Here is a 21,765-nt window from a genome sequence, read left to right as displayed (position 1 = left end):
AAACAATATAATCTTGATTTATGACTTTGCCTAATAGAACAAATTAAGGTTTGGATGATTTCTGTTTGCTTTATGCTGACATATTTGGGAGAAGCTATTTGTTTTCAAGCAGCACCCACAGCAAATGGCACAGCTTTCAAAAGTACAAGATTGTTCGCACAGACCAAGCATTAACTAGTGCAGGTGGTGCTGTCACTAGGTTAGACTTAAGCGGAGTGGAATGGAACTTAAGAGTTCAATAATCAGTCAGCTAACATCTTTCTGTCTGCACGTTTTCCACAAGAAGTTAATCTAGAAAGGAGTATTTTCTTATTCCGCCCGAAGAGCAAACAAAAAAAGACAAAAGGTGTCACCCTGCCTTTTGTTTTGCAGTGTATGATTATTTAGCTTCTAGCATATCTAAACACTGATCTTTTTTCAGTCACGCCCATGAGACATCATGAAATTCAGGGAGTTGGCCAGAAAGTAAGTAAATGAATAAAACAAGAGTCAATATGTAATGCAGGGCAGAATTAGATCTTTAAATCTTGTGGTACACCTGCAGTAACAAACAAACCCAAACTTCTCTGAAGTAACAAGTCAGGACTCCTCCAGTGCTTCGTATGGCTAAGACCATTTCCCATTATTCTGTGTTTACACTACAGGTTAGTGGATTACCGACTCCAGATTTAAGCTGGCAACTTAATGGAAGACCGATTCGCCCTGATAGTTCTCATAAGATGTTGGTGCGTGAGAATGGTGTGCACTCCTTGATCATAGAACCAGTCACAGCCAGAGATGCTGGAATTTATACATGCATTGCCAGCAATCGAGCTGGTGAAAATACATTCAGCCTGGAGCTCATTGTTGCAGGTAACATCTTCACGCTAAGCTTCCACACCGAGCACTGTAAGGATAACGTGAAAAAGAAGATGTTAAGTGCTGTCAAATGACATGGTTGAAGGGTAGGAGCAGAAAGAAAAGGAAGCCTCGCAGCAGCAGAACTACAGTATACTTGCAGGCGATACACTGATGTTCTGCTGCGGCATAAGCTGGCTGGCGTGTAACCTCTGTGCGCGCAGTTAAGAGAAGAGGGCTGTTGTCCTGGGGCACAGCTGAGGCTGCAAGCCAGACTATTTACTTGAATGTTTTTTTTAACGGCAACTTGTGCAGACCCATACCTACCAGTGGGCAGGCTAGTAGGATACGATTTGCGTGTTTCACCACATATTAGACAAATGCCATTCCAGCCTCCTGGTAGAGCAGTTCCTTGTATAATTAAAAGCCCATCCTTTTATGGAATATGAAGGTCCACTGTTTAACAAGCAGCGTGGAGCCGGTTTATCTAGTCTTCATGCTTCCCGTTTCAGTTCTTTGGGGGAAGGGGCGGGGGGGGAAACGACTCAGCTCTGTTAGTGCTTACCCTTCCCCATTAAAATACTGATGTGACTGTTTTCTTCAGACAAGCCAGGACTGGACTTCACGGTTAATGGAGACAACACTTCAGTTTCCTGCAGAGATTTCTCACTACTGTTTTTTAGCATGTTGCTGAAAGAAAGGCTAAATTTTCATAGACTGGCTGGTGTCAACATGACTGCATCTTTATTTTCACAGCTAAGGAAGTACAGAAAGCACCTGTGTTTATAGAGAAGCTACAAAACACGGGTGTGACTGAGGGGTTCCCAGTGCGACTGGAGTGTCGAATCTCAGGAGAGCCGTCTCCTCAGATATTTTGGAAGAAAGAGAATGAGTCACTCACATACAACACTGACCGAGTGAGGTTAGACTGACTTGGAATAATCTCCCCTTGTATAACTTCAATGATGATTTATCCTGTACCACAAATGAAAAGCCAGAAGGTCATGAGAATGCTTTCTGTGAACAGCATCTCATAAACATTAATGAGTTATTGTAATAATTTATTCAATCTTGAAGCCAGCCTGGTGGTTGAGCCAGAATTAAAATGCTAGTTCTGTTTTCCATCCTTGGATTTAAACAACTATCTTTGCACTTTAAGCAAGTGTAGAAGTATTTTTCTCTTCTAGAATGAAGACAAAGATATTTACTGGTGAAAACGGGGCTTCTAAGTAAAGCTATCTGCTTCTCAGCAGAAACCTTGCTTCATAACTCTGCTGTGTAGTTAAGCAACTAAGATTCAATATTTTATATTCTAAGATCTACAAATGTACCTTCAATATTTGAAGGAATGTTTAAAAGCAAACTGATGATATATTGCAAGAAAGGGAACTTGTTACTGATACGATACTGTAATAAATTATTGCTGTCTTTCTGAATAACTAAAAGTAGTTCAGTACCTCATTCCTCAAGATTTTTTTTATCCTTTCCCCAAAACGTCTGGGTAAGTTCTGGCCTCCCTACTACTTAAATCAGATTTCCAGATGGCTTAATCTGTTATTGTGAAAGAGAAGTTACTTCATACATTTTTGCTGCTTAGTTTTCAGTACAGGATATTAAACTGCCAATTGTCAAGCATACTCAAGGTTTTCTATTCCACTTGCTAATTTCAGAGAAAGTTCCACAGTAATTGAAAATTGACTATAATCAATCTGGAACTAGGATTGGGTCAGTTTATAATGACATTTTAAAACAGTCTACACAGTTTTGCAGTTTAAATAGTAATTTTCTACTTTTCTTTTGTTTAGCATGCACCAGGATAACTACGGCTATATCTGCCTGCTTATTCAGGGAGCTGCCAAGGAGGATGCTGGCTGGTACACTGTTTCAGCTAAGAATGAGGCTGGGATTGTGTCTTGCACTGCCAGGTTGGATGTTTATAGTAAGTGACTTCCCTTTTCACTATCACATTAATCCCCCCAAAAGCAACAGTTCTGTAAGTTTCAGTTTGTTCGCAGAATGGTTTACATTGGTCTCTCTCTCTTTTGTTTATAGTTTCTCCTCAATAGTAAAGATCCACATCAAGACAACAAATGCTCTGTCAAAGTACATGTCACCATCTTTCAGATACCTAAAGCAAAACAAACATGCATGCTTTCTGGTTTTGCTTAGTATATTAAATATAGCTAATTAACATCAGATAATGGCATGATGACATTATTTTTGTGGATCATTATTACTATTGCTCTGCTAGCACTTCCCTAACCTTTTGTATTCTTTTGTACATTAGTCTGTAATACACCTGTGACAGCTACTAGAAGTGTAGTAGATGTTTTTATGGCTTTCTGCTTAATTATTTTCAGTTTGTTCCAAAGCAGCTCCTTACACAGCATATGTTTTCTTAACCCAAAATCTCTTGCTGGTCTCCTCATAACAAATTAAGGGGGGTAAGGGGAGAGATTGGAATGATAAAGGATGGTTTCAGGGAAGGTGGGAGTAGTGCAACATGAATTAGAGACTTGTATGCTGAATAACGCTGAGCCAAGGGGTGGCAATGGCAACCAGACTATTTCCTTTCATATACAACAAATAACCCTTGAATGGGCCTGTGACTGCAACATGAGCACATGGAAACAATCCCCTTGCTGTTGCCCTTCTCAGTGACACAAGGAAAGGTAGAAAGCAATGCCAAAAAGGCAAAGTAACAAACAGAGACACTATTGTTTTTACTTACACGTTTGAAGGTGAAAATAGATGCTGAGGAAAAAAAAAAACAAACCACAAAACACAGAAATGAAACAAACTTACCTTTGATATAATGGTTTTCCGCTGCTCATAAATTACTATCTCCTTTACAAAGGATTGATTGTGCATCTGGCCATGCTTTGTTGCACCGCTCAAGATGGCTAACATTTTTTCCTTCCTTTTTAATCTGTAGCTCAGTGGCAACAACCACCTCAGACAACCAAGCCAAAGAAGGTGCGGCCCTCAGCCAGCCGATACGCTGCACTTTGTGACCAAGGACTAGACATCAAAGCAGCTTTCCAGCCTGAAGCAAATCCAGTCCACCTGACAATGCAGTCTGGCTTGGTAGAGAGCGATGATCTGTAGATTCAACTGCCGCTTCCATCATTTTCTTTCAAAGCAGAAACACTGAAAGCCATTGCCTTGACCAATGATGCTCCTATGTCACTTTATGCAAAGGCAGACACCTCCAAGTACAAAAGATAGACAACAAACAACAATAACCATATATTCCTTATTCATTATACCAAATTAGAAAAATAGGTAGATTATTAATAGAAATGTACACACTGCACAACAAATCACATTCACCAGTTCCTTATACCTGAGTTGCTTCAGCTCTTACGAATAGCCCTTTTCATAAAGGCCAAGATACATCAGAGAGATTTTTCAGAAGAGAACACTATTTATCACTACATGCCTTCGTAAGCAGTAAGTAGATGCTACAACCTCAATGGTGCAAGATGTTTTACTTGAGGCCATTAGATCACAAAGAAAATTGGAATGTATCATTATCTAGACTTCTAAAGTGGTAATGCATTCTGATAGCTACAATGAACAAGTGCAATACTGTAAGAATAAAACAGGAAGGGACAAGGAAGAGAAACGTAAGCAAATGCTGTATCTCTGTGAAGTGCCTTCTATTCTACATTGAAAAAATATCTTGCCTTAAATGCTGTTAGTATGGACAACTCTATAAAGCAACATCAACATGGTAATTTTAAATTTACTCTTATTTTTCCCTCTTGCCATCGATGGGGAGGCTTACTTACAAACATACAGCAAAGACGGTTTAAGCATAAGTAATTTAACCTTTTCAAGATAATGAAGAAAAAAGAGATGACGTGTAAGAACAGTCTATTCCAGACTATGAATATTGGTAACTAGATGGGAAAAAAAATGCCGACAGTATGAACCACCGCAGTAGGTTACTGCAAGAGGTGGGAGTGGGACAGGGCAAGAGGTTGAAACCATAGAAAAATCTGTGGATTTCCTGAAGACACTCTGTAGCCTCCTCATACTCCCATTCAAGAATCTGGAATTCTAAGGTGAGCTGAAAACTACGGAGTGTATGTATGGGACGTTTGACTGCTTAAAGCTTGTGTAATGTGTATGAGGATTTAAGGAAATGTATAGTAAGTGAAAAATGGGTTGAGACTGCAATATAAATTTAAATGACAAGGATACGCCACAGGTGAAAAGCTTGCAGATCTGAGGAGGTAGAAAAAGAAAATGGACACAAACACCATCAAATTTGTGCGCCTTTTTTCTTTTTTTCCTTAACATAGCACATGTCTCTGGTAGGTTTTGGTGGGTTTTTTTCTTCTGACTGTAGGCAAATGACAGCTCTTTTAATGGGTAGAGTCTGTGCGCCGTAGATGAAAAGCCCAAAGGCTACTTTCAGAATGCAAGGCAAACCCACATCAAACTGGAGCCCCACCTAAGTCAGACCTGACTAGGTAGTTTTAAATTAGAACCAAATGGATTTCAGATGAAGGGGAGAGAGGGATGGAAGAATTACTAGGCCTGACAAGAAAAATGAGCATTTGATGGTACGAGCTACGATACTTTGCTATGAAAGGAAAACACTGTATTCCTTATATGAAGCACATATATGGTATCTTTCATTATTTATAATAAAAGTGTTGAAATCTTTTATCTCAGTTCAGTTATTCAGAAGTCCTGTACTTAGGTTGTTTGGGTTTTTTTATTATTTTGTAATTGTGTACACCATATATTGCATTACTGCTATACATGTATTGCTTTGTAAGTACACAAAGTTTGTTTTGTTTTTTTAGTGACTAATAAACTTTAGCACATAAGGTAGTACTATTCTGGTGCAGGATGTGACCAGGTATGGGGATCGTTAATCTAGATTAACGTCATAGTCTGTCATCTGGGAATAATCTGATTCTATTCTAGAAGTATGTCATATCATTTGCCAAATTTTTCTTGACTGTGACATGCTAATTAACTTTTTTGTTTAGCTTCACTAGCATTATTTTGCCACCTTTTAATTGTATTTATAAAAAAAATGTATTATCATTACTTGGGATTGTTGTGCTGATATAATGTGGGTTTAACATCAATAAATATTACACAAATAGAAAGTTTTCCATCTGGTAAAGACTGTTTCAGTACAAGCCTGCAAGTGTAAGATGTAAAAATTTTATGTATTATGCATACAGATGAAATGAGGGCTATATGCAGCGTCTAAAAATTACTAGAATTTATTAGAATACTCTGCTTCTGACCCAGAATCTTGTTCAAACAAAACAGAGGAACATGGCCCGTAAGTTCCGAGAAACTTCTGCCAAATAAAAGTACTTGAATATACTTTTTTAAAATAGGTTAGAAAATACGCAGGTCTATCTTCCATGCCTAGTAATCACAACACAACATCACAACTGATTCCAAGTAAAAGGCACGGTCAAAGTACTGTTAAATTTTCATTTAAGAACAGTCTTCTAACAAGGCAGTATCAAAATTTTAAAAATGAAATGTTAAACTTTACTTGTAAAATCCTGCATGTAAGCTAGCTTCTCCTTCTTTCCTTTCTGTGCAGACACCAGGAAAGATGCAAGATAAGTGTTTTTTCTTCTAGGTTTACTTTTCAAGTGTTGATTACCACAAACAATTATCTCAGCAATTGAGTACTGACATTAATGGTGATACTGCAACTGAGTCAATGGAGTTCTGTCTGCGTACAGTAAATTTATCTTTGGCTTAGAGACTAAAAAACTGCAACTGCTCTTGTGAGCTGGCTTAAGATGAGGTCATCATCACTTTTTGCCTCTGTATATATGTACAGACACACACTTAAGTACTAAATCACATCTCTAAGCAGCAACATTGTTTTTATGAAAACATTCAGCTGTGCTGTTGCTTAGTTACTGGGACTGTTTAGGTTTACAAATTCAGAGATAGAAGCGTGGCACAAGAAAATGACATACTTTTCAAGCCAAAAATCTGATGTTCTTGGAAGCATCAAAGTAATTTTCAGAAGTTTAATCTCCCTCCAAAGACAGACAGTACGACCTGAAAGTGTACTTTACTTTTATCATTTTGTAGGACTAAAACAAGAAGTCCTAACTTTTTGCAAGACTTCAGGTTTGGCTATGGAAAGACTTAAAATTCTTTAGGAAGCTGATCAGCCCAAGTGTATTCAAAGCAATCGAAGACTCGATGCAGCTGCATTCAGGATGATGACAGAAACCTCTGTCAAGAGTGTCAATAGTGAGGTGCAAAATTCCACAGGCATGAAGGTTTGTTCAGCTGGTGGTGTACCTTAACACATGATGCCTTTATCCTGCAACTTCACAACAACAGCAACAATTACTTAACACACACCCCTTTTTATTTTCCCCCATCACCACCAACTGGGGATCAAAACCAAACTAGAGTCCAGTTCGAAACTGGCTTATAAAATCATGGTTTCTTTCTGTATTGCCACTTTCAAAGGCCCTTTTAATTCCCTTCGGTTGTATGGTAATAAATGCCTGGATTCCCCACATATGGACAACTACTTCCTTATCTCTGCAAGCAGCCCAAATGGATGTAATATGTAAGTACTTCATGAGATCGTATTATCCATCATGTCATGATGCTGAGGGGATCGGCTGCATGCTCTGGCTGTACAGCCCGGCTGCCAAACCCACACGGTGTAGTACAGATCGATTAATGCATGGACTGGAAACGCCTGCTCAGATTATGCACGCTGACAACAGACCTGATTCACTGCCTCACAAATCAGATGTCAGCAAATTCTGCCCTGTGCATGTACATTTAGCTCATTCTCCTGAGCTGGTGGCAAGAAAAAGCCCTCCCCATGCAGAGTTTTCCTGTTTGAGCAGAACTGTGAGCACATAATACACATCAGGCAGATGAAAACACATACCCTGCCCCAAGAAATTTACCATTTACTCCAGACAGCACACAGTATTCTTTAACATGTATTAAAGCTTGCGACTCGAAATCGGAATTAAGCCACAGTCTCTTTACAGAAGTAATTAATACATAAAATAATCTCATACTGCACCGAATCTCTAATAAAAATGTTGGCACTTGCAACATAACGCTTAGCTCGCGCTTAGAGCAAAAAAGCCAGACTACCAGCAACGGTACCTGTACAGCAATGACTTCAGCAGCTATAGAGAGGACAATTGATGAATGAACTTCAGTCTAACACCAGCAGGAAAGAGAATTTTTTTGCTTTAGGAACCAACTGCAGTACAACAGGTAAACCCTGGGGGAGGGCCAAGTCTTGCAGCTGCTGTCACTTCCTAGTTCTGAAGTAGTTTTAAGTGGTCCAGAAACAGCTGCAGAACAAGAAAGGAGAGAAAAATAACAGCACATGGCCACTACTCAAAACGATTACATCATTTACAGCAGGAGCTCTACAAATCTCATCACATTGAATGGATTAGAGTGGGGGTTTTTTGCCTGAAACTGTTCTGTTAAACATACAATGCAACATCTCGTCAGGCTTTTCCCAGCCAGCTCTTGGCCCAGACATCACAGAGTATTTCTACAAAGATGTAAGGGTACAAAAAGACATTGCCAAGGACAGGACCTTTCCAAGCTACTGCAAAAGGTGTTGAAAACACCTTGTAAGATAAGACTTCCCACGCAACAGGCAACACACCTCTGTTCTACTGCAGATTAAGAACTAGTGAATTTTGGAGATGCCTTTTACCTGCAGCTGTTGTCTGAGCAACTGCAGGAAAGTACAGGTCTAAAAGAAAACCTGTTTACCACACTGTTTTGTAGTATAATGCACAATTCTGTCTTACTAACATACTAACTCACTTCTTCCTACAATACTTCAGAATCAGATTCACTGAACATTTTCATAATACCCTGCTAATCCACAATGTTTCATTTTTCTTAAATTCTGTATTAACTTCAGCTGTACAGTCTCTGATTGTTTACCAATTCTTGTTTAATAACGTGTAATAAACAAAAACCTAAAATCTGATGTAATTCTTCTATCAGCACAATTGCTAGTAAATTCAAAGACCTTGAACTGTATGTGAAAGATGTCATTTCAGGTAAGGTACCAGCAGCAGCTTTCATGTTTCAGTTCGTAAAGTTCCAGATCTACTTTCTACTAGGAGAAAAAGCATAATTACATAATGTAGATTTCAAAATCTAAAATAGGCTGTTGTTTCCTCAGTGTCCTGAGCATAAAAAAAAAAAAAAGCATAACATAGTTAAAAATCTTAATAGAAAGAATGAAGTAATTTAAAATTATTTTTTAGGCTTTTTCTGAGCAGCAAATCCATTACACAACCAACACCATAAAAGCAGAACAAAATTTTAATTTGTGATTATTAGTGCTTTCTTGCAACATGTAATAACGGTTATAAGAAAAGGCACAGCTACTGCTAGTTAACTATCATTCTAAAAAAATTAATTTCAGGCCAGCCTATATATCCTAAGAATAGAGCGTCACAGTGTTTCCGATCCCTGACTCCAAGGACTAGGACGTCAGTAACCAAGCCTAAGGTGAAGCAAAAGGAACACAGCACCTTAAGCAGGGAAAAAAGTGTTGATGATCAGCACGCCTCCACCGCCCTCACTTCAGAGTTGTCTTGGCTGCTTTTGACAGATGTCAAGTCAAAATTCAGAACTGAACTCGCAGTAAGTGTGGCTGAGCTCAATGTGGAAGTCAGAGAAAGGTGACATAGCAAAGCATTAATTAGCAGTTAGTACAGCAGAAATACAGTTCCTAATTACAAAGGATAATACAGCAAGGGGAGCTCAAATGGATTGTCCTTTTTAGAGGCAAAGCTAAGTTTATTACTTTGGCAATGCAAGTGCCTCTTCACAGACAGCTTCAGCTGCATATGTTGGAATAAATAATTTCTTACGAACAAAATTCACCTCATATTAGTAGTCTAGTATACTTGCTTCTCCCCCAAATGTAAAGGCACCACCTTAATTAATCAATGAGAGATACAGGCTCGTGAGAAGCATTACGGGAAGCCAGATAATACAGCATTAGTAAGAAAGGTGCCATGGTGCTAATAGAAACAAAGATTTTACAGAAAACTTAGTAAACAGCTTTGCAAAATCATGTAAGTAAATCAACCTCACTAATCTAATCTTTACAGATCAACTGAATACGGCTTCACTGTGTAGCATGACCTCCACTCTGGTGTCCTGAAAAATTATGGTGAACTACAGAACTACAGGTGCTCTCTGTTCTATATGCCTTTCAACAAAAGAGCTACAAGAACCTGCAGAGCACAGATGCAGTTCTGGTCTACTGCTAGCGGAGCTGTCTCACCATCACAAAATCATATATGCACACTAAACAGCATCTGTACAAAACACACACAATGGCTATATTGTTTCTTTTCTCTAGGATTACAGCAAGTTTTCAGTAGAAATGTACCAACTACCTGAAAAAATAGCATGAAAAGTCACACCAACAGCAGCAGGAATTAAAACACTGTTACTTAGACCTTTTGACAGGTCTTCAACATACAGGCAGAGATCTGTTTACAACACAGCCTTCAACATATAAGTGCAATGTGCACTCAGTCCATTTAGCATCAGAAGTACCTGCAAGTTATAATTCACAAAACATCAAACTGCTTCACGAACATACTTCAGCAATACCATATCATCAGCTTGCACTTGTTTCTAAACGAACTCTTCAAAATAATGCAATAATTTCAAACACGGCAATATGTGACACATGCAAAGCCACCTCCACAGTCAGTCAGCAGGCTGGGAAACAGTGACACCCACCACAGCTGTCTGCTCAGATGGTGTGAGCTCAGTGACATCTGCTCCCACGCTCCATTGACATTATCCTAACATGCATATAATGACACCAAGAAAGATTTGGTGGCTTTTACTTATATGTTGTCTCAGCACATTTAACATCATCACACCCAAACTGCCAATTTTTTACCAAACCGCCAAGTAGCCAAAGGAATAAAAGGAGGAAAAAAACCAGTAGAGTTGGATTTAAAAAAAAAAGAGAAAAACACAACTGTAGGTTTCAGTATTGTATTATATGAAATGAACAAAAATGTCCCAGATCTTAACAGATAGGAGCTGTTAATATGAAAAATAGGAGCATAAAGTATTAGAGCAGTTGTTGTGGTCATAGTCATGCTGATCTAAAGACGTCTGACAAAGCAGAGGTAATATTTGTTACGAACTAACTCAACAGACATACCTACAGCAAAAAGGAGCCTTCAGCACATGGTCTGAAATTGTGGGTAAGAATAAAATGTAATCTGGGGCTTCAGCAGAGTCCTTACTTCTTCAGGCAATAAGCACAGCCAATGCTCTTTAAAGACTTTCTCCATCACCACATTTGCCGTCTTTTCAAACACTGATTGATTACCCTAATTAAGCAGGTGTACCCGGTCTTGAGAAGTTTCGTTTTCATTAGCTTTATGTAAATTAACTACACTATGCTTCAAAAACAAAACCAACCAAAAAAGTCACATAATTGCAACATCCCAAAGAGATTTTGAACGCTGGGACTTAAATATCTACTTTCTACCCAAGTTTCACTGAACTAAATGCTGAATACCTTTCGGTCTTTAAAAGTCATGCCTTAGGTCCCCAAATAGCTCAGGATACATGGATTTGGATTTTACAAAACCGGTAACAGCAATGCCAGCTATCAACTTTGTACCTACACAGGCAGCTCCACTTCCCGAAAACTACGTAAATACGCTAACCAAATCATGGCCAATATAATAATGCCTTAGGACAGACTGCCCCCAGGAGGCCAAAATGAAATCTCTCCATGGGAAGTAGCACTAACTCGCTCCCCACACACTAACTCTGCAAGCTTTATATACTTCTGTTACTGTAACAGAAAGTCTGCAAAAGCTGTTCCTTGTGATAGCTCCTACTTAGAGCTGTTTGTTTTTTTCAATAAAAACAAACCCACCACCACCACACCAGCATCTTCCGTGTCCTGCTAGAAACTTCTACTGAGGATAACCATAGAACAGTTTGGGTTGGAAGAGACCTTGAAGATCATCTGGTTCCAACTCCCCTGCCGTAGGCAAGGACACCTTCCACCAGAGCAGCTTGCTCAAAATTCCCACTTAGCCCATCAATTGCAATATATGCCTCAGAAGCAGATAAAGACTAACTACAGCAAGTTGTAAGTTACAAACACACTTATAAGAAGCAGAAGTAAGGCTCCAATGACCTACCTAGGAGAAAAGAATAACACAACAAGAGTAGTCCAACATCTTCCCAAACAGCAAGAAAATAGAGATGCAAAATAATTAACTTGCTAGGCCTACAACGTGCTCCAACTAAAGCCCAGAACATGCAAATCACACTACCTATAAAGTTTAAACTAAATCAAATGTAAAGTCAACAGAAGAACAGCTTTAGGTTTCCTAACTTGGCAGTGACAAGGTAGGGCACATATAAATGAGTAAATACTGCAATACACAATCTCCTTTCAGTGAGCATATCCTTTCTGAAGCAGGAACCCAGCTGAGTTAAAATACTAAAGCAATGACTATGGATAAGTCAGAAAGGGGGCTGCTGTACAAAAGGACTGCATGCTGAGTTAAGTGACAGCTGCAAAAACACAACATGCCTTGATGGTCTCTAGAAATTCTGGGGAGGTGGTGAAAGGCCACACAGGTACAAGTGACATGGGCTGGGGTGGGAGAAAGATCTGGAATAAAACATAGTGTAAGTTGAAGGCCAGATCTGGATAGCAGTCATCTTTAAAGTGCTCCCAAAGCTAGATGATGAGGCAAAGTTCCAATGCATGCCTGAAAACACAGTTGCAGGAAGAGGAGCAGAGATTCTTCAGGAACAGCAGAAATATGGAGTAGTGGGAATTTGTAAAATACTTCATTCTGAACAAAAAAAACCACCAAACACAATCAAAGAAGTAGGAAGATGTTGGCACTTGAAATATTATAGGAGAGTTTTAAGCAATACAGCAGGTGGAGAAACATCAGACAAGTAAGACCACATGCTGTCACTTCCACTAGGAACAGAATTACAGAAACTTTGTATTCCTAGTAAGACAGTGGACCGAAATTTTCAAAATTCAATTGAGAAACCATGGTAACAATCACACAGTCCTACTCAAGAACACCCACAAGCAAAAAAACCCAGAACATTTCTATACAGTTTGGCATAAAAGCTAGCAGCACAAGAGGTCTAAAAACGTCTGTTTTTACTCAAGGACAGTGACGTAACAGACACACTGGAAGACAAATAAGCAAAATACTGGTACAAAATATATAGGAAAGTCATAAAACCAAATATCAATATATAAACCTCAACAAATCACATTGGAATTTCCAGGCCTAATAAGGTAAACTCTGTTGTTAGGCAATATTATCACCCACACAACTAAGACTATGGCAGTAGCTATGCTATCCAAGGACTAGAAGGCCAGCAATGTCACTATAATGAAAGGCAGCACTAACCAGCAGGTTGGATAAATGTCACACTGAAGATGCCAAGATCACTGTTTTCACACATTTTTTTAATGCAGCAAATCAGGGCCACCTAACTTTGGCTGCAATCCCCAGGAGCATACAAGACCTGAGTCAAAACGCTATTTTCAAAGACTGGCTTTGTGATGGTAATTTCTATTTCTGCAAAAATATTGACTGAGTCCAGTACTGTAGACTTCCATAAAAAAGGAGCAACATAAGGAAATACGCTAATGAAACCAAAAAGACAAGTCAAAAGAATTAAGGTGCAAGGTTGATGACAACACTAAGATTGTATGCACTGAACTTCAGTATGATAACTTTAAATACACATGTCTAAACTTTATTTGTGGGGAGGGGGAAGCTGGTATGGATTAAAAGCTACTAGAATTTAAAAGTCAACCTTTGTAAAACCAGCAGTCTAACTTTAGCAGTCAAAAGGAATCTGTCACTGAATGTAAAATTTACAGACAGATCAGAGTGTAGAGGAACAATCTGCAGAAGTGCATACACACTAAACACCACCTTGGGAACACGAACCGCCCCTGAATAAGGAAAACAGATGATCAAAATAAAGAGTAAAGTGCTCAGGGAAGGGAAGGTCACAGAAAAAAATATCTCCAACCTCTGAACAAAAACCTAAATCAGTTTTTGGTACCATGCAGGAACTTGAGCAGAACGTCTACAGGCAACTTGTTGAAGGTTTTGCCCCTCAGAGCAATATGTAAGAAGAGGTTACGAGGAAAGAGTGAAAAACAGCTGGGGACTATCGCTCCCTAAGTTTTTAAGAAAGCAAGTAACTCCAGTGTGAAAGGTCTGGGTTGAAACTGCCTAATTATCAAATGACTGGAAGCTGGCAAAAGTGACAGCAGGCTTTTGGGAATTCAAAGGGTGGAAGGATCACCTGTGTTTTAAGAAGAGGTTCCAGAGGGATCTAGGGAACTACAGACTTATTGCATTTTTCTGTACATAGCAAACTGACAGAAATTGTTCTAAAGCCATGAAAACAACTGGATAAACATACTGAGGAAAGTCAGAGTTGCTTTGCAAAGGAAAGTCACGTTCAATAAACATTTTAGAGTTTTTCTAAAGACTAAAAAGAGACGAGAGTATCTGACACATTCCCTTGCCAAAAACCATTAAAGATGATGTGCTGCCAGGAGAAGAAGCTGTCATATCAGTAAGTTGTTTAAAGATAGAAGAGAGAGGGAGTTGTTCTTTCCTAAGAACATGGATTGCCAACAGACCACCACAGGCACCTATGCTGGGGCTAGCAAAGTACAACCAATTGGTGAGGGTTCTGAAACAGCAATTTCTAAAGCCCACTGTATAGTCCTCTAACTCTAAGTAACTCAAATTAATAAAGGGATAAAGGAATTAAACAAAAAAATTGCAGAACTATTTCACTGAGGAAATAGGTGTTAAAACAGCAGACTAAATTCACTGTACATAAATTAGAACAATTGACACTGGGGAAAATACAAAAAAAAGACCTAAATACATATATAAGGAAATGGATTCCAAGCTGAACATTAATTATTCAGAACTGAGTTTTTCTTACATAGCTTCTGAAAACATAAGTGCAATGGTTAGGAAAAGGCAAAAATATTAGGCAACATTTTTGGCAACAGTATAAAACAAAACATAAATCATCCGCGGTTTTTTTTAGGTAAGTCCACAGTGAATGTTGCAAGCAGTTCTACCTGTTCCTCCCTGAGAAGCTCAAAAAGTAAAGCAAAGGACAACAAAAATTATGTAAAGTCCAAAAGAGCTTTCCAGCAACAAGCAACTAAAAGAAATAAGACTCTTCAGCCTGAAACAGAAACAACTGAGGCAGGCAGGACACCACAGAGGTCTACAAATTCAGGAGCCTCACCAAGAGAGCGCAAGATGGCTGTTGCAATGTCTCATCCAATGTAAGAACCTGCAGGCCTCAACCAGAGCTATCACATGGCAGATTCAAACATACCAATCACAAACTGCTGGAGGTACAACAGTCTTCTAAGGAGGCATCACCACACACCTGACCTGTTACCTACCCCATGCATTCACTGCTTCGCTTTCTGAGACATCCCACCAGGCCAGACAGACAAACATGTCTGACATTGGCCCATACATCACAGAGTATTTCTACAAAGATGTAAGAACTTCTTACCCTAGTCTGACAAACAGGTATTACTTCTTAGAGTAGATGTACACAGTAAACACTGAAATGGATTATGGTTTTTAACTAGTTTTCAGTTCTAATTTACCATTTTGAAGGGGTGGGGTGGGGTGGGTGGGGAAGCCTTTTTAAAAATTATTTTAAGGCTACCAACACTTCAGACTGGTTCTATAGCAACAGCAGTAATAAAAACATAGGATGTATTTTTTAAAAAGAATATTTAACACATGCTGAGATTCTTTTGAGAATAAAAATATATTCTCACACAAATATAAACTAAAAATGGCACTGTTAATAACTTACTTAACAGTTCCCTTACCCAACAAAACAAGGGATAATAATAATTAGGGACAGAACGCACTAAGAGGGAATTGTTTCTAGCCTCTCTAAGTTTGGCCTCTGGTCAAGATATGTCACACAGGCTTTGCCTGTGAAATACCAAGGACAGGTATGGGCATTAGTCAAGTTATGGACATATTACTACCTGACTAGTAAAAACGGGAGTAACTGCTGTCCTTCACCTTCAGCACCCTCGGAAAAAAATTCATCTACTGTTTAACCAATTCCTTCTATCAAAAAGAAAGTATTAATTAGCAATTACATTTTCAGTGCAAAGATACATATGACATAACTTTTCCCAGCAAATGCCACCTCTCTACAAAGATATAACAGTAAGGACTCCTGAAAGGACTACCTTTAGCAGTATTTTATATTCCAAAGTGAGTTACACAACCAACTGTAAAATCCCCTGAATATACAACCATTCCTTGGATTATTTCTCAATACATACCTGCCAGAAGCTTGAACACGCACTGTTTTCTGGCACAAAGATAAAATCTCTCAGCTGCACAAACGAAGAAAATCTCAGACTTTATAAAGATTCAAAGTTACCATCGGTGAGATCTCCTTTCTGTACTTTGGTTTGTGCCAAGATGGGAAGTAATTTCAGAAGCTGAATCAACATCTGGATCATGATGCAATGAATGCTTGATCTAAGAAGTGAAGGTTCCAAACCACATCCACGGTTTCCTTCAGAGATGATAAAAAACATCAATTACCCAAAATTACTTGATCTCAACAGAAACGCCTGAGGTCAAATTTTTGGTAATTTTTCAGCAAGAGAGGAAAACTCAGGATCATTCACAGCTGAACAATTACTCTGCTTCAAAAGCTGCTTTGAATAAAATAAATGACTATTTTATTGACTATACATACATATTAAAGAGTATCATAACAGTTGAACTAAGCGTTCAAGAAGATGTAGTGCAAAATACCTTGACTTCACACTCTGGAAGTGATGAAGTGTTTTCTGAACAAATGCTGAGTCAGTGAAAAGTCTTTTATGCAGCAATGTCTGCAACTGTACTGTTCACTGGTGTACATGCAGCTCAAACTCAGAATACAGAGTCAACAACTCCAGTGACCACAGTCCTTCAGTGTATACACGCAAGTGCTACTGGATTAAATGAGTGCTGTACATACAATCAAGAACAGAACTGAGCAGGTTTTGTCTTTACAAAAACACACTGCATATAATTAAACCTCCTAAAGGCAATTCAGCTATGCTGAAGGTCTAGAAGCTCTGAGCTTTGTAGGTGCTAGCTACAAACAAACAAAACCCAAAAGGAAACTCCTTGCCACTTTGTAGGGACTAACTGATAAGAATAAAAAATTGTGCAGTTCATAGTCTTTGCCCTACATGAAAAACTTGATGCAATCATACCTGCCAACCAATAAACATGCCTCCGCACTTTATTAGCCTTGTGTAACATGGTATTTAGAAAAAAATCTCCACTCTATCCCTGATTGGAAAACATGACTTTATAAAAAAAATCATGCTTTAAAAACGTACCAGCATGTTATTTAAAGCTACACCATACCAAAACCAGATCTTTTTCAAATTGTTATATATACAGACTTTGTAATACCAAATGGACCCTTTCAGCAGCTAAACATACACACTGGACTTTACCACCGCTGAATTTCTCCTCTGACTAATTAATATCAAGTCAATTACATACATCAATCTTCAACCAATTTCCACCCCTCTCCGTTTAATTAGCATACATTTATGTATTACCATCATGACAGTAAAGCAGGTACTTATTCAAGGTACTAGTTAAGTCAGAAGCTGCAAGCGTCCATCCACAACTAGCGTACTCCTGTAACATAAGGGGACTCCAGAAGACAGACAACAGCTTGCGCAACTTCACAAGGCTCTCCAAATCTTCCGAGGAGAATTGCTTTCTTTAGCTGATCTTCTTCCAAATCAGCAGTCATCCCTGTGTGAATAAAGCCTAAGAGAGGAGAGATATTTGAAGAGTTACCTAATCTTCAACTATATTTCCCTAGTGGATTTTCCCTGAAATCCTCCAAAGTGAAATCTACTACTAGGATTCCACATCAGCTACCATTTTTCGAAGTCTCAGAAGTCAATCCACATCATTTTATGGCTAAGACCAATTTTTTACCTAACCAATATAACGTGTTCTAGTTTTGAAAGCACTGATGTAATAATCAAAATGCAGAGATCTATGGAAGTCCATCAAAAAAAAAGATAACTAAAAATGGGTCCCAAAATCATATTTAGTATCAATTTTCTGAAAGACAAAATACACACATTTCACCAAAACATTGTCAATGAAAACACAAGTACAAAATCTCTGGCAAGAAACCCCTACAGCTTGCAAGTGTTTCCATTATATTTTAGAACTTACGACAACACTTACGTAATTTCTATTACAGCACTCATTTGAAGATAATATTTCTTGACATTTTTGAAGGACATTTCTTTAACATTTTCAGTTATCTGGGATTCAGTTTTCCTACCGCTCTTCACATAAACTGCAGTTTCATGAACAGCTGATCTTATCTGCTTTCTAGGTACCACCAAGAGCGAAAGTCTCAGTTTTGCTTTCTACTGTACCACTCTGCCCCTTTATGATTGCTCTGGACCCTTCTGTGAGCTGCTCAATTCACTAAACAATAAAAAGTATTTTTCCTGCCTAGTTCACAAGGTGAACTGGTTCATGTAGAGGTCTGAAAGGCATCAGAGCTAGCACAAGGTGAGCAGCAGAGTACACAGTTGTGAGTGGAAAAAGTCAGAAAAGACAGAAGGGATTTTTCCCTCAGGGCAGTTGTTTGCTTGGACTAGATCAACTTGTGAAATCACAGCCTTGTCCTCACTGAACTTTCTTTCCAGACTCTCTCCTTTTACTACAGGGACAGACAGGGACGCTTTCATGCCAGCTTCTTGTGGTCTTTCATGTTTTTCTAATAACAAAGAAGCATCCTCTAGCAGGAGACAAGGGTCTAATTAGTTCTAATACTTCCATCTGCAAGGGCAGCAGGTTTTGAAGGAGCAACAAAGAAAAAACCACAAAACATTTATTCTGTAATAATGGACAGAGGAACAGGTAGACACACTCTTCCAAATTTCTCAGTGTTGCCTTAAGAAGACTGAAGGTTTTGTAAAATAATGTATTACACTTTACATTGAAAAAAAAAAAAAAAAAAGAGATTTAAAGCATTTACTTACAAAGGTTGAAGAAAATAATAGACATTTGTCTCAAGTTACATTCAGAGTACAGCAAATATCCAATGCTCTTGATGAGCACGTATTGCAACAGTCAAGGATCTAGCAATTTCGCCAAAACTAACCTGGAGCAACCATGTTGACTCAAATTTGCTTTTTTGCTACTTTTTTAGCAAGAGAGCGTGAAAATCCAACTAATCCTGCTTTGTTAGCACTATATACACTTTGACCAGAGTTGCCTTTAAGTCCTACAATACTTCCTAAAATAAAGAAACATCAAAGAGAAGAAAAGATTAAATGCCTAATTTGAAACCTCGTACTAGCTTTGTAATTTTAAATGTGGAATGGAAAATGAGATTACATGAACAGGAATTAGAAGTATATTTATTACTAAGTGTACTTTATAGCCTAATGCTGGGATAAGCAAATCCCTCAATTATCTGCAATTTTTGTGGAATCCATATAATTATGTTGATCAGCAGGCAGCAGGAGAGTAAAATGAAAAGCTTTCTAAAAACATATGCTCCCACAGAAAAAACCAAAACAAAACAACCCCAAAAAAACCAACAAGCCAACTGTACCTATTTGATTCCTAGTAACTAGCAGTTAGTAGATTTAGCTACTGAAAGAGCTGATGAAGAATGGTAAAATCATTTTTTCAATAAAATATAAACTCTGAGGTGTTTATTAGTGAAACAAGCTGGGTTTACATTTAGAAGTTGCTGAAATTACACAAAAGAATAAGCATTCATAAAGAAACGCTAAATATAGAATGTCTAAATACAAAGAAATTTAATCATAACAAGTAACATTTTAATACCTTACACCTGCTAATGCTTTCTAGAAAACTAGTACATTGAATTCCACTGGATTAGACAAGCAACTTACCTGTATTGACAATAGCACCTCCCCCTGGTGTTGAATAATGTTTTTTACAGCAGATTTGCATGTCAACATTGTTCCCAAAAGGTTAGTGTGAATCTGGGCTATCATATCTTCAGTCTTGGTTCTCAGTAACAAACCATCCCTAACAAACAGACAAAAAACCCCAAAAGAACTCCATGAACAACCCCAGTGACCATATGTACTCCTAATAAAATGTGAGCGATGAATGGGATATTAATAGGGATTTATATGGTTCTATACATTATAGCATTCAAAATGATGACATTGCAAGGATGACACAGAGCAAGAAAAAAGTTAGTTATACATCTGACAACAAAGCCTCCTTTGCAGAGAGGTATCAAACACTGTTTTGTATCACTTCAGGGGGGAAAAGTGAAAGAAAGAGGAGTAGAGAGGAAACTCGTAAACTTGGAATGAAGAAACTACAGTGAAAGCTGTATCATCTCTTAGAATTCTACTGTCATCAGGAACAAAATATCAGTGAGTGCTTAATACTGTTTTCAGATGCACTCATTAATAATACTCTTACTAAATGCAAAGGCCCTTAGCACCTTACAATAAGATGCTGTCATCTAGAATTACATATAATTATGTAACAAATAACTAACCTGTTAATCCCAGCTGCATTAACCAAATAGTCAACAGGACCTAACTTCCTTTGCATCTCCTCAAATCCTTGTTTGCTGGATACATCACAGCTAAGTGCCAGGTGTCCTCCTGTATTGAAATAAAGGCATGTCATAATCATAGTGAAAGATGGTACACCATTCATAAACATTCTTCAGAATTTATAACTCAATTTTAAAAACAGATGTTGAACTAGTTATAACTTGAGGAACCCGTTTAATCTCCAGAGAATTAAATAAGAACAATTTTCAAGTATAGTATTGATGTATTAGTTATGTCACAATTTCTTGGTTTATATTTTTGGCCTTTTGAAATCAGAAGTTCAGCATGAGCAGGCTCATGCCTCATGGGCAGGCTGGTCTCAGTTCTGGCACGGTCAGGAGCCAAGGATGACTCAGTTCATACCGCTTCCTTGTGACCTTGAACAATTCCCTTCATCTTACAATTCCTATCTTGCAGATAGAATAGGTAACACAACTTTCCAAAAGAATCTTGTGAAAACCTAACTGTACTGATACAGCTTTTCTTTCAAATTTCTCAGCCTTTATTTTCATTTTCATGTAGTTAAACAACGTTTATTTAAAAATAAAAAAATAGTTTATTTAATGACTTACCACTTTTACAGGTTACTTAAGCACAGGACAGTGAAGAAATAACCACAATGCGGCACACTTACCACCAAGATTACGTGCAGTGGTTTGGGCTACTTCCAGATTTCCAGCAATAATCGCCAGGTGGCAGCCTTTCTGTGCCAGTGATACTGCAACAGCTTTTCCTGTTCCTTGTGATCCTCAAAAATGGCGCAAACCTTGACCATCTGCAAAAATAATTCACAAATTGCAAATACACCATGAATTTTCAGGTCTAGTATAGCAAGACAGTAACCACTGTTCTTGTCAACATCGCAGACCTTATTATTGTGTAGCATTTCATTTTGCAATACCAGATTACAGAATTACTGATTTATTTTGTATACACCAAAAAAAATAATAATACTTGCACTGTTAGACACCACTTCTACAAATGCAAGTTAGTTCTTCATGATTTCTGAACTAGCAAAAATTATGTATGTAATCTAGCATTTCAATGCTAGTGTTATGAAAACAGTTCAGTCGATGAAATATGTGATTTATATATAAAAAAAGCCATAATTTATCATTCAGCTCTTTATTCAAAGCCAATGGTAGTATTTGTAATTACATTGTTCTTACAAGCACTATTTT

At 38.1% G+C, this 21,765-nt stretch overlaps 2 protein-coding genes across 2 annotated transcripts in view; one reads left to right on the top strand and one right to left on the bottom strand.

Moving 5' to 3' along the window:
- Positions 1-5,969, top strand: part of LOC130148516 (palladin-like) — a 193,576-nt gene extending 187,607 nt beyond the window's left edge. The window contains 4 exon segments of the mRNA XM_056337216.1: positions 645-852; positions 1,594-1,759; positions 2,643-2,776; positions 3,773-5,969. Of these exon segments, the coding sequence (XP_056193191.1) occupies positions 645-852; positions 1,594-1,759; positions 2,643-2,776; positions 3,773-3,945 (681 nt within the window). The 3' untranslated portion in view covers positions 3,946-5,969.
- LOC130148525 (3-oxoacyl-[acyl-carrier-protein] reductase-like) lies at positions 3,923-21,359 on the bottom strand. The gene is given in 8 exon segments (XM_056337227.1): positions 3,923-4,046; positions 7,984-8,177; positions 16,265-16,503; positions 17,555-17,771; positions 19,898-20,036; positions 20,524-20,632; positions 21,219-21,335; positions 21,338-21,359. Coding segments are annotated over 5 exon segments (408 nt in total). The 3' UTR covers positions 3,923-4,046; positions 7,984-8,177; positions 16,265-16,503; positions 17,555-17,750.
- Positions 21,360-21,765: the final 406 nt, after the last annotated feature.

Source organism: Falco biarmicus, chromosome 1 (assembly GCF_023638135.1).
Source record: "Falco biarmicus isolate bFalBia1 chromosome 1, bFalBia1.pri, whole genome shotgun sequence".
NCBI classification, from domain to species: domain Eukaryota; kingdom Metazoa; phylum Chordata; class Aves; order Falconiformes; family Falconidae; genus Falco; species Falco biarmicus.
The sequence above is the reverse complement of the archived record's forward strand: the minus strand, read 5'-3'. Positions and strand labels throughout refer to the sequence as shown.